The sequence below is a fragment of the Microplitis mediator genome, chromosome 7 (assembly GCF_029852145.1).
Source record: "Microplitis mediator isolate UGA2020A chromosome 7, iyMicMedi2.1, whole genome shotgun sequence".
Classification (NCBI taxonomy): Eukaryota; Metazoa; Arthropoda; class Insecta; order Hymenoptera; family Braconidae; genus Microplitis; species Microplitis mediator.
This window is the reverse complement of record NC_079975.1, coordinates 18,328,218-18,343,558: the sequence shown is the minus strand read 5'-3', so window position 1 is coordinate 18,343,558 and position 15,341 is coordinate 18,328,218. Positions and strand designations below refer to the sequence as shown.

At 35.5% G+C, this 15,341-nt stretch overlaps 1 protein-coding gene across 2 annotated transcripts in view; it reads right to left on the bottom strand.

The window, feature by feature from the left end:
• LOC130671353 (G-protein coupled receptor dmsr-1-like) overlaps positions 1–15,341 on the bottom strand; it is a 57,398-nt gene that overhangs the window by 3,028 nt on the left and 39,029 nt on the right. For both annotated transcript variants that reach the window (XM_057475195.1, XM_057475196.1), the window contains exon 3: positions 11,437–11,671. In XM_057475195.1, coding sequence (XP_057331178.1) covers positions 11,466–11,671 — 206 coding nt within the window. In that variant the 3' untranslated portion in view covers positions 11,437–11,465. The remainder of the gene's footprint in view (positions 1–11,436; positions 11,672–15,341) is intronic.

Here is a 15,341-nt window from a genome sequence, read left to right as displayed (position 1 = left end):
GAATTTTTGTTTTTTCGATGTAGATTGAGATTTTGCTTGAGGACTTAAAAAAAAAACTTTTGCGGAAATGAATCACCCTAATATGTATAAAATGAAAACGAATTATTTTTTGAAGTTTCATAACTTAGGGAGGGTCTATATTAATTTTTTGTCCAAGGTTTTCATTCAAACAAAACCTCTTAACGCAAAATTGAGGACTAGGCTCGATGCGTTATTTTTATAAGAAAAACGTGGACAAAGTTTCCATTTACTTCGCAAGTGCAACAAGGATAGTACACAGAAAAAAGGATTTTTTTGTGCAAAAATTTTTACTCGCCTCAAAGATTTTTTTGCATTGTAAATTGAAAACAAAAATTTTCGTGAGATTATCAGAAAAAATTTATTGAAGCCCATAGACTTTTTTTGAGACGAGCAAAAATTTGGAAATTGTTTTTTGCAGTGGTTTTCTTAAAATTACTCCGGAACCGTGCATGATAAAAAATTTTGGAAGCCAGATCTGAAAATTAGAAACTTGAAGCTACAATTTGCTTTTTTTGTTTTTGCTGTACGACAATTTTCTTCCGAGTTACAGAATGTTGAAAATCGCTTAAAAAATTGGAATTTTTTTTATATTCCTTAATTTCTGTTAGTAGTGTATATGTATATATAGCGGATAAAGTATAAAAACGGTTTGAAACAATGAAAAATTTTATTTCATGTTTAATATTGATGATCCACAAGATAAAGGATGATAAATAAAAAGAATTGAATAAAGTTCTTATGAGCTTAACAAGGTTATGTAAAAATTTTTAGCAAAAATAAGATTTTGTAGCACGATATCTCTTTAATGAATTAACTTATTCAAAACACTCCTGCAGCAATTAAAAAATTTAAATATCAGTGTTACAGTCTGAAGCTTGTCTACGTGTAATTTGTTTAACTGTGGAAGTGATTAATTTCACACACACACACACACACACACACACACACACACACACACACACACACACACACACACACACACACACACACACACACACACACACACACACACACACACACACACACACACACACACACACACACACACATGCTTACACGCGCGCACGACCTGGCAATATTCATACAAAAATTCTTTCCGTGTATATATTAGGCTGTGTCAAAAAAATCGAGTATTTTTTTCTCGTGTTTATTAAAATTATCATTGGAAATGACAAGAAACTAACCATCTTAAAAGATGAGGTAGACTTCAGTCCTGTTATACTAATTCTTTTTTGTATACATGATTTGGCGAGTTTATCCAACATTCAACTTTTGATTTGTTTTATAAGATCAAAGTGTTTAAAAGCTCGAAGAGCAGAAAATTCATCAGGGACTGAACAAGTATTTAATAGCTTGTTCGCAACTGAATGATAACAAATCGAGGAACCCTTTTTAATGTGTGAGGCGAGTTTGCGTCTTCCCATTTTATCCCGAAGCAACCCGTTCACCAGTACAGGGAACTTACAGGCTTCTCCAAGCCCACTTCAGCCAGAGTCTGTTTATTTCCTGAGATGGTAGGAGTGTGTGGCCCACAGAGGTATGGATTCGTAGTGGTTGTCGTTAGATACAACGCAAAATGAAGATTTTCAATTATACCTCCGGTTGACGTCCACCCTTAGTCACTCGATTATAGTTTTTGACTAAGAGTGTCGTCTAGGGAGGAGGTAGGGGTTACAGAGCGAATGTATACCCAAAAGGAAACGACCTCCCGTAAAACGGAATTGGACTTCGGTCCCGTCACACTAATTTTTTGTATATATGGTTTAACGACAATCGGACTGAAAATAATACTTTCCTTTCTTAAAAGTTTCAAATATTTATAAAAAATAAATTCAGAATCATCTGATTTTATTATAAATCTAAGATCAATGTGAATAAAAACTTTTTCAATATCGATTTTTAAGTAAATAAAATTTTAATCCAAGCAAACTCATGTATGCATGCATCTAGTATTATATAAGAAACGGCAGCTTATTCTGCAAAGTTGAAAACGCTAACTTGCTGCAAGCTGTTACCGCTGCTTTTATATGGTCAGAGATCTTTTTATGTAAATTAACCTTCCTGATTGTCGAGGAAAGCATTCAAAATAGTTAACCCGCATAAAAATATTCATGTAAGAAAACTCTTCGATCAATTTATCTTGTAGACACTTAAATAATTAAATTTTCGATTATATTTAAACGACGGTATACATTGTATATATTCACTAAATCTGAGTGCCAACTGAACCACTTTTTGAAATTAGTGGTTCGGTTTGCACTTGGAATTAGTTAATATTCACTTATTTTCACTAATTCATGTTTAGAGAGCAGGGCAGAACACGAGACGAGAACAACTACAGGAAAGAACGTGGAGAAGTTGATTGTAAAGGTATTTATTTAATTTATTCCAGGTAAGAAGCCGGAAAAGTTAATTAAATACGTAGTTGTACGTCGGGTATCATCCCCAGGTAGGAATCGCCAAGGCTGACTATAGGCCGAGCCTTGGCCCTGTTGTCACTTGCCAAGCTTCGGCAGCTGACCATTGGCCCAAGGATCGGCCGAGGTCGGGTCCGATAGTTTAATTTTTGTCAAGCCGAGCCTTGGCAGCTGACCATTGGCCAATGCTTCAGCCTGGGTTAAATTTTTATTTAACATTAAAATTATCAACTTTACATGTATCTATATATATGTATACAGAGAAGACCAGGGCATAACGGTCTACCGATTATACGATTAATATCAAGAGTTGAAATTTTCTAAAAAGTATAATTATTTGATATACAATCATTTTCATTTAATTAGTTATTGCTATGTACAATAGTTTAGTTAACATGAAATTTTTATTTTCGGCGGGCAAAATGGGGTATCCTTTAAAAAAGTTGAAAAAAAAATTTCTGAAAGTTGATCAAATTTCATTAAATTCAAATTTGTTATATGTACTATAACTATATTATTATTTTGCCCCCCCCCCCTTCCCTAGTAGTGCTACTTGATCTTACTCTTAATTTATTCATTTATATCAAATCATAAAATTACAAATTAATAAAAATATGTCATTACTCATCAGACAATTTTGTTCATTAAATAAAACTACACTGTAAAAAGAGCGGTGTTAAAAATGGACTCATTTTAACTCCGCCCGGTGTTGAAATAAAATTACACCGGTGTAGGAGGAGTAATTCACCGGTGTTAAAAATACCGGTATTAAATCGGGGTAACCGGTGTAAAAGCGGAGTAAAATCGGTGCAAAAGCGGAGTAATATCGGTGTAAAAGCGGAGTAAACTGCGTCCGCTTGGATTATTAACTTTAAAGATTATAAAATACAAAAAATGTCAGTTCTTTATGAAAATTAATAAATAATATCATTTATTAACAAGTATAGTGATCGAGTTAGTAAAAATATTCACAAAGTAAAATATTTTAACACCGGTCTAGAATATTTACACCGGAGAGTTTTACTTAAGGGGTTATATCCACTTGTGATTTTCAAAAAATCGAATTTTTTTTTTTGTCATTTTTTGAATGTACATATATTCAAGAATATTCTCTGAAAATTTCAAATCGATCCGACAATTAGTTTCGGAGATATGAGCGTATTAGTAAGGACGTCTCCGAGCGTTCGAAAGTAGGCAGAGCGCGAGCCGGAGTAGCAGCTGTTTCTCGTAGCCGCTATACTTTTGTTCTCGACTTATATTGTGTTTGGGACCCTAAAATAATAATACAAAAGGTCTAGTTTATACTTGAAACCTATGTTGAGGAATTTTAAGTTAAAAATATGTGAATTCATCAGTTAAAAGTGATTTCCACGTAGACAAGTTGTGTTTGTGCTCAGTTTGTGTATTCCTCAGTGTGTAAAGTTCAATTAATTCAAGTAAATGTTATTTGAGTGCTATGGGATTATCACTTGGACCCAATGCTCATTCCTACGCGAATAAAGACGACGCAGAGCGCATCTCAATTTCGGACGCAATAGCGCAAGGGTCGACGCGCGAGGGGAGAATGGCTCGTAGACAACAACAATTAAACATTTTGGAGGCAAACGACGAAGCAGAGGGTTCCTCTTATGATGCTGGAATAGATGACACGATGTAAGTTGAAAAAAAAAAATTTTAATTTAGTGTAAATCGTTCCCGAAACTTTAAACGCGTTTATCTCAAAACCGTGTTTTCAGAGTCGGTGAGCAAAATTTCTCCGAAACCGCTAAACCGATCGGTTTGAAATTTTTACACGACTTACTCAGATATATTTTTCAGGTAATGATCGAAGGAATAAGGTTTTGGACAATAATTTCGATTTTTTAAGCCACTTCGAAGTGAAAAATTTTCATGAAAAATTGAATTTTTTTTTTGAACAGCCGCCATTTTGTCAAAAATCAAAATTTTGACTAGACCTTCGATCATTACCTGTATTTATTTATTACAAAACTAAATATTTTTGGTTTTTGGTTTTCAGATAATTTGGACCAGAGATATCTTGCTCACCGCCAAGCACCTTTTTTTGGAGGTCTCTCCGCAGATCATCTACAGGAGCTAGGGGATCCAATATTTTTTTAAATAAACCGCTGATTGTTAAAGTACATTAAATTCTGTTTAAGTACATTTTTTCCATTAATGTATAAAATAAAATGCCTCTTGGAAAAAAATTCACAAAAAAACGCGTTTTTTCTGCCTCGCAAGTGGATATAACCCCTTAACACCGGTACAGAATATTTACACCGGCGGCGGCGTTATTTTCACACCGCTTTTGGTGTTGAAATTTAACACCGCCGATTTTAACACCTACACCGCTTGGACTCACCCCGGTGATTTTTTACAGTGTACATTTCACCTCATCTTTACGATTTAATATTTTTGAATTAAATTGTATTTAAATAATTAACAAGCAAAAAAATCATGATTATCTGGACATCAGATTTAGCACAGTGGATAGCGTCGCGGCCTAGTAATCAGAAGGATCTCAGTTCGAACCCCGGTAGCCCCCAAATAATTTTATTCGTTATTTCCCATTAATTCAGTAATTAGTTAATTACACTCCAATGTAATGTCGATAAAAGTGTGATCATACTTTGTTTTAATTATATTTATTAATTTAAATAATAATATTTTAGATCGAGCATTAGGTGAGCCTTAGATTTTTTGCTTCCCGAGGTTTGGCCGAGGCTTGACTTTTGTTTCCCAAGCCTTGGCCAAGGCTCAATTTTTCGTTTCCCAAGACTCGGCCGAGGCTTGATATTTCGTTCCCCAAGGCTTGGACCATTGCTCACCCAATGGTTCAGCCAAGGTTTGACCAAGGCTTGCGCCGAGGCTCGAGACTCTGACATGACGACTGGCCAATGCCTGGTCCGAGCCTTGGCCGATATATGGTCCCTTCCTACCAGGGTCGCGTCCAAATTAAGTGTCCGAAATTAATAATTTAGTAAAATAAAATTAAATAAAATAAACCGGAATCGACAATAAAATAATTAATTAATTTCCAGGCAGGTTGCCGGAAGTATTCTAGAAATTTCCAGGTGGATCGCGTAATTCACGCACCGGAAATTGTCGTTAATCTAGTCATAAATCTAATCGGTATAATATTAATTAATTATATATATAATAAAATATAATAAAAATCCGGGATAAAATTAATAAGATTTATCTCGCGGTCAAGGTCACCGGTTAGCGGTCAAATTAAATTAAGTTAATTAAATAAATAAAATAGTTAATTCATTAAAATTAATAACTAATCGTAATTAAAATTAAAATAAGAATAATTAATTATTGTGGAAAAAAATATACCTGAAAGAAAAATTATTTGAATAGAAAAATAGAGTCGAGTGAAGGTGATATTGGAGACGTTGAAATAGTGAGAAGTTGAAATGAAAATATAAAATTTAAGGCAAGGTGAATAGTAACCAGTAATTAATTTATTAATAATAATCTCTTTTACAAAATTTTAATTAATTAATTAAATTGTAAAATTTGTGGCGGGAAAGTAATCGATGGCAGGTCGCCATTTTTATTGTAAATTCAGTGTACGTATGTAAAATAAGTCCAGGGGACTGAGTGAGAGTGTGTGTGAATTAAATCAAGGTGATAATGATTAAAAAAAATAGAGAGTAAGGTCTCGCGAAGGTAAAACGATTTTAATTTAGTTGCCAAAGGTAGTTGGCTAGTAAGGTCTATAAAAAGTGTGTGTGTGTGTGTGATCGTCAAAGGTAGTTGACGTTAGTAGTAAGGTTTAATGATTAAGGAAATTTTTGCTAAAGGTAGTTCGCCTCCCTAGCGAATTTGTTTATACCGAAAATTTAAGTTTCTTTTCGGTTCATTTCCGGTATAGTAGAAATCGATAAATATTTCGGTATGTTTTAAGAATTACACCCTATTCATACCCAGATTATACTCAAATCGTCTCATGTTTTGGGTATGTTTTTGAATTTTTCATACTTAAATGATACTGAAAAAATATCTATTTCAAGCACGATTTATACTCCAATTGTACCGGAATCAGAGAGGTTGAGGACAATATATTTCTATATAAGTCTTTACCTGAGAAAAAGGAAAAGTGTTTCTTTGAAGTTAGAAGTAAATAAATTTATTAAATACATAGAAAATTATGATAATACTTTTTCAATTAAGTATTTAGTATTATAATGCTTTTTAGTAGTAAATAGTTCAAAAATTATTTTCATAATCATTTAATTATTGATTTACTTATTTACTTCTATGTTTTTTTTTTTTTTTTACCAAAATAAAAAAAAATTTCAGTGTTAAAGGAAATATTTCTGTTTATGTTTGATAGACATACAATTATCATTAATTTATTATTTATTTGATTCTATTGCAATAACAGTATAGATAGTTAATACAAATATAATGCATAAAAAAAACAAATCATAAATAAAAATAAAATTGTTCGATTCATCAAGACCTGTGACAGCGCCACGAGAACTTCACAAGACTCTCAAGTCAGAAGCCACAAGTTCGGAACCTCAGTCAATTATCACTTTTTTTTTCTTTGAATTATTTATTAAAAAAACATATAAATAAATTATTCAACTAATATACTTAAATACATTGAATATATCGATATCTAAGAAATTATTTTTTTATCTCAGTATAACTTCGATATAAATTGTTCAAAAACATACCTAAATTATTATTATGGATGAGTATAATTTGAGTATACTTTTAGAATTCTACTGAAAAAATACCGAAATCATACTCAAATACCAGGTATGTTTTAGATGTTTTTTCGGTGTAACCGAATTCTCTAGGGCTAGAAGAAATTGTAAAATCTTCAAAGGTAATTGATTATTGTTTTAATATAAAAGACTCATAAGTTTATAAAGTAATAAAGGTTAAAAAGGTTATAAGGTTTATAAGTTAAAAAGGTTTATAAGTTTATAAAGTTTATAAGATAATAAGGTTATAAGGGTGCTACGACCACATATCCGTGGACAAAATAACCACGACAAAATGTCCCGGACAAAATAACCACACGACAAAATATCCGCGGACAAAATAACCGCGGACAAAGCATCCACACGACAAAATATCCGCGGACAAAATAACCACACGACAAAATATCCTTAAGAAAAATTTATAAGTTAATGGTCTTCAAGTGAGGCTCTATCCATTTTTGACTATAAAATGTCTTCTGTATGAAAAAAAATAATCAATTAAATTTAAATAAATTAACATTTGGGGTTTTTTCATGATTCTAGTGCTATTTGTCACACTTTTTTGTGTATGGATATATTTTTATAATCACACACACACAGAGTTCGGGAAAAAAGGGTGCTACCCCAACGGACCCAATTTACGGTGGGTTTACCGTTATGTACGGTAAACCCACCGTAAATTACGGTAATCCACCGTAAAAAATTGATGTACGGTGGTTTTACCGTATTTTACAAAAGATTCAGCGTTGTTCTGTGATTCATTGTTAATATTTTACGATGGATTTCGCAATCGTATCTTTGTGAAATTATCTTATTTTATGGTGGCTGTAACGTACTTTACCGTATTTTACGGTAAACCCACCGTAATTTACCCATTTACCGTGAATTACCGTAAATTACGGTGAATCCACCCGAATTTTTTACGGTAGATTCACCGTATTCTACGGTAAATTTACGGTAAAACCCCGTAACTTTGCGGTAAATCAGGTCTGCTAGGGTATTTTTTATATCTTTCCTGTCCCTAGTAACAATAAACGAGGGCTGCCGTGTTTTAAACTAAGCGCTAGCTAGTGAAATCGAGGCAGTTCTAGAGATTGTGCGCCACCTATAATTAAGAAATTGGCATAACATACGCCTATGTATTGTCTACGTCAATGTATATTTATGTTTACAAAAATCTCTAATTCATTATTAAACATTTCTAAGCAGTTTAATAAAATATAATAAGAACTACATAATTAAATAAATTTCACATAAATGAGTTTATTTATAATTTATTATTATTATAATATAGTAGTTTAATAAATAACATAGTTTGAAAATTGATATTTTAAAATGGAGAAAAGACTTGTGTGTGGGTATATTTTTGAAATTGCACACACACAGAGTTCGTAAAAAAGGGCGCTATTTTTTATACCTCGTCTGTGTGTCGGTACATTTTTCTAATCGTACACACACAATAGTCATAAATGACTATTGAAATATAATTTAATCATGACAAATGCATACTCGATAATTTAAATGTATTTATGGGTTAAAATATTTATGTCATTAGATCATTATTTTGCAAACTTGCTTGATAATTCCTAATTAATCATTATTAATTAGTTATTTAAATATATCGATTTGAAGTTTTTTTGGTAACTGATATTTGACCGTACAGTTATTTTGTCACGGTTGCTTCGTCAACTGATTGGATTTTTCCGGTAAATTTTATCGTCCGGATATTATGTCGTGAGGATGTTTCGCCCGCGGTTATTTTGTCCGCAGATATTTTGTCGTGTGGTTATTTTGTCTGCGGTTATTTTGTTACGGAACCGGTTATAAGATATAAAAGGTTTATAAGGTATAAAAGGTTTTTAAGGTATAAAAAGGTTATAAGGTTAAAATAAAAGGTTTAACTGTTAAATTAAATTTATAATAATTTATTTATAAATTATCTTTCCTCTTCCTACTCTTACAATTAAAAAAAAATTACACCGACCCTGATGATCTAAGATCCGGCTCTGGGAGGCCGTTATTAGTTCCAGTGGCGCCCTTAAATAAGGACGACCAGAGTAACAGCACAGCCCTGTTATAGGATGTTAAAAACTTGAATCAAGAAAAATATTTTCGATTCAAGAAATTTTCTTTGATCAATTCGTAAAATTCAGGTACAGATCTGGTAAAAAATAATATATACGGCACGAAGGAAGGTAGGACGTTCCAATCCGCGTGATTGCCACCCTCGCCTTTGGCTTTGGAACGTCTTACTTTTCTCCCTTGGTGTGTAATATAAATTATTATCATTTTGATACTTCTTACTGACTGTTGTAAAAAAAATCTGCCTATCGGTTGACCCTGCGGGCCAGCCCCAAAACTTCCCGCTGTTTTCGAGCTCCTCGAGCTCGAAAACATTGTTGTGGATACATTTCGAGCTCTTCGAGCTCGAAAATACTTTTGTGTGCCATTGTTTTCGAAAAAAAACGATATTAGCATTTCTTTCTCCCACGATATCTCAGGAACGAATTGACCGATTTTGATGGTTGAGGCGGCAATCGGCGTATTTTATTGAGTTCTGGAGCTGATAAAATTTTGAAATTGTTTGGTTCAGTTGTTTCGAAGATATTCGCAAAAAACCGTTTTTTACTATTTCTTTTGCCCGCGATAACTCTCGAACGAATTATCCGATTGAGATGGCTAAGGCGGCAATCGACGCGTTTTATCAAGTTCTAGAGCTGATTAGATTTTGGAGTTGATCGTATAAGTCGTTTCTGAGAAATCACACACACACACACACACACACACACACACACACACACACACACACACACACACACACACACACACACACATACACACACACACACACACACACACACACACACACACACACACACACACATACATACATACATACATACACTCGGACATCATCGTGAAATTAGTCAGAATAGCTTCCTAGGACCTCAAAACGTCGACATCTGATGAAATTTCGATTTTCGCGAATCGGGGTGAAAACAATAACTTCCCAATTTTTCGAAAATCGTCGATTTTCTTAGCGGGAAGTTAAAAAAACGACATCAGTTATTTAGTTTTCGTCAGTAAAAAAATTGAAACATCAATTGTATTAGGGGGTGACCACAAGATCTACCGTATTTTAGATTGTTTTACATTACCCGGGAAAAAATGTTCAGGCCTGATCAGACATGAGCAGGCATGAGTCTTCAGGCCTGATCAGACATGAAAAATGACCATGCCTGACCAGGCCTGATCAGGCATGTTCAGGTTTGATCAGGTCTGTTCATGCCCGTTCATGCCCATTCTGGTAAAACAATTATATATAAAAAATGGTCCTATATAATTATATATAATTATGCATAACTATATACAATTATATATAATTATTTCTATAAAAATGAAAAAAAAATAAAAAATATGGGAGTGTCTAGGATTCGAACCGTGGACCTTGCGCTTGAAAGTTCGCCTCGTACGAACTTCAAGTACTGAAAGTCTTAAGACTCATGCCTGTTCATGTCTGATCAGGTCTGATCCTTTTTTCCCGGGTCATACGTGATAGATAATTGGTCAAAAAAATTTTATGTCTATGAACAGACATGAACAGACATAACCACGCATGAACAGGCCTGATCAGGCCTGAGCTTATTCAACACTTCAGACATGAACAGGCATGACCAGGCATGGGCAGGTAGGATCAGCCCTGAGCGTAGTTAACGCTTCAGACATGAACAACCATGAACAGCCATGAACAGACATGATCAGGCATGATCAGACCTGACTGTATTTAACGCTTCCGACATGAACAGCCATGAACAGACATAATCAGGCCTGACTGTATTTAACACTTCAGACATGAACAGACATGAACATACATGAACATACATGAACAGACATGGACAGGCATGGACAGGTATGATCAGGCCTGAACGCATATAGCGCTTCAGACATGAACAGATATGGTCAGGCATGAACAGACATGAACAGACATGAACAGCCATGAACAGGCCTGAGTGTATTTAACGCCTCAGACATGAACAGGCATGGACAGATCAGATTCATGTATGATCAGGCCTGAAATTAGACATAATGCTTTTAATCAAAATAGAAATAAGAACTGATTTGAATAGAATAAATGAGTATTGTATGATAATAAAATTAATTTTAATAGATTAAGTTCAAATTTATATGTCAACTAAAAACCTATAATATTTGAATGTGAATCAATTCGATTAGCAGTTTAAAAATAAATAAGTAAGTATAAAATAGATTACAAAGTGTGCGGCTGCTGGTTATGCCGATGCTAGACCTGAGTCACTTGTGTCATTGTGTGAGTTGTCGCTGTATGGCCATTGTTGTCTAAATGTGGTGGAACGGGTACCCATCTACCAAACAACTTCCATCTGCAGAATAACTGGCTGAAGATGGTTCGAAATTGTCGGCTCATTGCACAGTAGAGAATGAAGTTTATAGCCGAATTTATTAGAGCTAATACGTCCATCATTTCACCTGCGAATTAAAACAAAAATGAAAAACCATTATTAAAAAGTTATTTACTTTAGTTATAATATATTGTTTGTTTGTGATATTATTTTTTATACATGGGACATCTATTAGCCAAATCGATCACTTTTGAATCTACCCTTCTTTGATTTAGTTAAAATATTAATACAGTCGACTCTGCCTAAAGGTTCCCGCTGTCTATAGGTTCCAGGATACATTGCTTAAAGGTTCCCGGATATTCCCCCACCCGCTTTCTCGAGTGACGAATCACAATTCAGTTTTCGAGCGCTAACTTTAAATGTACGTTTTTTGAGGTTATGTTTACTGCGCAATGTGTTCGTTTTAGCGTGCGCCTCGGCGCTTGAGGGAAATATATTGTAGGGGAAGTGCTGATGGTGGGGACGGAACCTTTAGGCAATGGTCCTGTCCCGAAGTGGAACCTTTAGACAGAGTCGACTGTACCTTGTACCCGCTCACAACGCTTCCGTGAAATTACAAAAATTTTTCTATCTCTTATGAGTTACAAATTTTTTTACAAATCTATGTCTTTTTTTTGGCTTGGCCAGCAATTTGTCATGGAAATTTTTACATAGGTTTATTTAAATTTAAATTCTGTGAAAAATTAAGCTAATTGGTACATCACGTATCAAGTTATTCCAAAAATAAATTTTTTTTTTAAATATTCATTTCAGATGACCTTTAACATACTTCTCGGGTTGATTTCAAAGTCGAATTGGCTCTAATAAGCAGTGTAGCCAGATCGTGAGATATTTTTGCCTCTTCCCGGTGTGAAATAGCATGGAGTGTAATGCTGGGAAGGGGAAAAAATGTCCCACGATCCGGCTACACTGGCTCTAAGAATTTAAAAACCGCATTAAATGCCGCATCAGCCATAACAATCAGACAACTTGGTCAAGAGATATTGTTGAAAAAATTATATTTTGAACAAAAAAAGTTCCTTTTTTTGATGAAATCAGAATCGCTTAACTTATTGATTCTAAAATTTTATGCCCAATGCCACATTGAACATAAAAATTGCTTAACTCGTTCGAGAGATACATCGATGATGCCCGATCGGCAAAAAGTTATCATAAAGATTTCATAAAGAAAACATTGTTTGGATCTGATAACTTTAAGACTCATCTTAAAGATAGCATAAAGATATCAGAACGATATCTAATGCGCCACCTATTGACATCTTTTCGATCTCTTCGAAAAGGTATCAGAAAGATAACATTTTTCTGATGTCTAAAAGATAGCCTATCAATGATATAATGAAGTTATCTCTAAATTAGATATGATTTTGAGGTTACTTAATAATAATTAATGTTTAAAAATTTTTTGTTTTTTATTGTTTATTATTTATAGTGGTCCCAACGAAAGCTTGGGATTTTTTTCCCACCAGTTTCTTCTCCCACCACCGTGATATTAGAATAAGCGCATGCGTCATTGAATGTGCACATGTGCCAAACCAACATTAAAAGGGTGGGAGAAGAAACCGTGGTGGGAAAAAATCCCAAGCTTTCGTCGGGACGACTATATAAGAAAGTAATTCATTCAAAATTATATAATAATTTAAATATAATTAATAATAATGATATTTTAGTTTTGATAATAATACTCATAATAGTAATAATATCAATAATAATAATAATAATAATAATAATAATGCTCACGGTGCATGTTGTGCGGCCAGCGGAGATTTTGATTACTCCGTGGCGCACCGTAGGCTAGATAGGTCAGTCTTCCATCTTCTGACCTACAAAGCGCACAACAACCTTTGCATTGGGTTAACTCCCCAATATGAAGTAAACTGAGTTCAAGATAATCCTGAACACAGAAGTGCTCCCCACAACCGGCCCTTCTCGGATGAGGGCTACCCACTAGCTGGGCGGAGCACCGAGATTCCGAACAATGACGACCTTGGCGAACAACGGACTGTATTTAGGTGGACGAAGGAATTACGAGCCGATCTCCTGATGTGCTATAATAACAGTGAACCGGAGCGGAGGGGCTATATGGCTAGGATGCATGCTCTCTGGAGCGATATGCACCCTAACCATACCCATTTTTCACGACAACATCTGCGTGATTACGCCTCTCATCTCCGGCGAACACGACGATCACTGTTACCTAACAGACGAGTATCTCACCATCTGTCTTTTCCAGCACAGCTACATCAGGAGAGACGCCGTTCTTCCGAAGACGCCGACAATGATTTTGACACACGGCAAGTATGTATCTCTAAGAATATACACTATCCAAAACATCTACTTGACACGGAAAACCACGAGCTATCGACTCGGATTCAGGAGGATTCTACTCTACTCACCATCAATCAAGCTGTCTATGATGCTGCTTCCTCACTCTTACCTCCGGCAAGAAATAATACTTCTTCTCCTGAGGCTAAGATGAGAGGTCGCATTGGGCAGCTTTCGGCTGGACTACGATATCAACATCACACACTGAATAAGGAGAATCTTCTTAACATCAAAGAAGGTTCCCTTAACAGGTTGCGGGCTCTGGTGACTGCTAAAAAGTCACTAGAGAAAAAGCTGAAGCGGTTCACCGATAACTCTTTGTATCGGTTAAGTCCTTCACGCTTTCTGACACCTAAGACATCTGTTTCTGGCGATCCCTCATCTATCGAGTGAGTAGAAGCTTTCTGGTCCGAGTTGTATGGTGATCAACCGAACGTGAATCGTGACACTCCTGCTCTCGACTTCGAGGCATTCTGTCGACAACATCGAAACGAGAATGCTGATGAAGAGAGCCCTGAAGTCAGCGTGGAAGAAGTTCGTTTGGCTCTGAATATTGGTAAGAACTGGGTTACTCCGGGTCCGGATGGCATTAACTTATTTTGGTGGAAGAAACTTACTTCTACTCATAGCCATCTGGCCCGGATTTTTACAGCGTTTATCAGAGGCAACAAACCTATTCCGTGCTGGCTTGTAGAAGGGCGAACCGTGCTCATCCCTAAGAAAGGTGACTTGTCTGACCCAAAGAACTACAGGCGTATCACCTGTTTGAATGCGGTTTATAAGATTTTCACCCAAATCTTGGACAATCGCATTCTGCAGGAGATAGATCCTGTATGGCAAATTAATTAATGTAACGGGACCTAAGTCCGCCTCCGCCGACCGGAAGCCGATACCTCGCCCTTTTGGGCATACTCGCGTTGCGTGTGGTCCCTATCTTTAACGCTACCATATATTATAAAAGCGAAATGTGAGCATAAGCTCACATTAACTTACCCATTAGGCATGCATTGCATGTGGGTGTCTCACCAACAACCACCACGAGACCGACCTCATTCGGACCCAAACACTCCTCCCATCTCTGGTCAAAGTGGGGCTTGGAATGGATCCCCCATGGTACCAGACTTCAGCTCTGGTCAACTGCTTGCTTAGGATTAGTGGTGGGGTGCGCAAGTTCGTCCCCAACCCATAAGGGCTACCTCCACTTAGGAATATAATCACCAAGATTTCAAACACGCCATTATAAACACATGCCCTCATCCATCACTCAGTGGTCTCTAATCTGCGAGCTTTTTGTGGCCGCCATGATGTTTTGAGGCACAAAATGGCGGGGGTTACCCACTCGCCGATCCTGTATGGCAGCAGATATACGAACAACGTGGCAGTAAAAGAGGCCTGTCAGGTTGCAAAGAGAATCT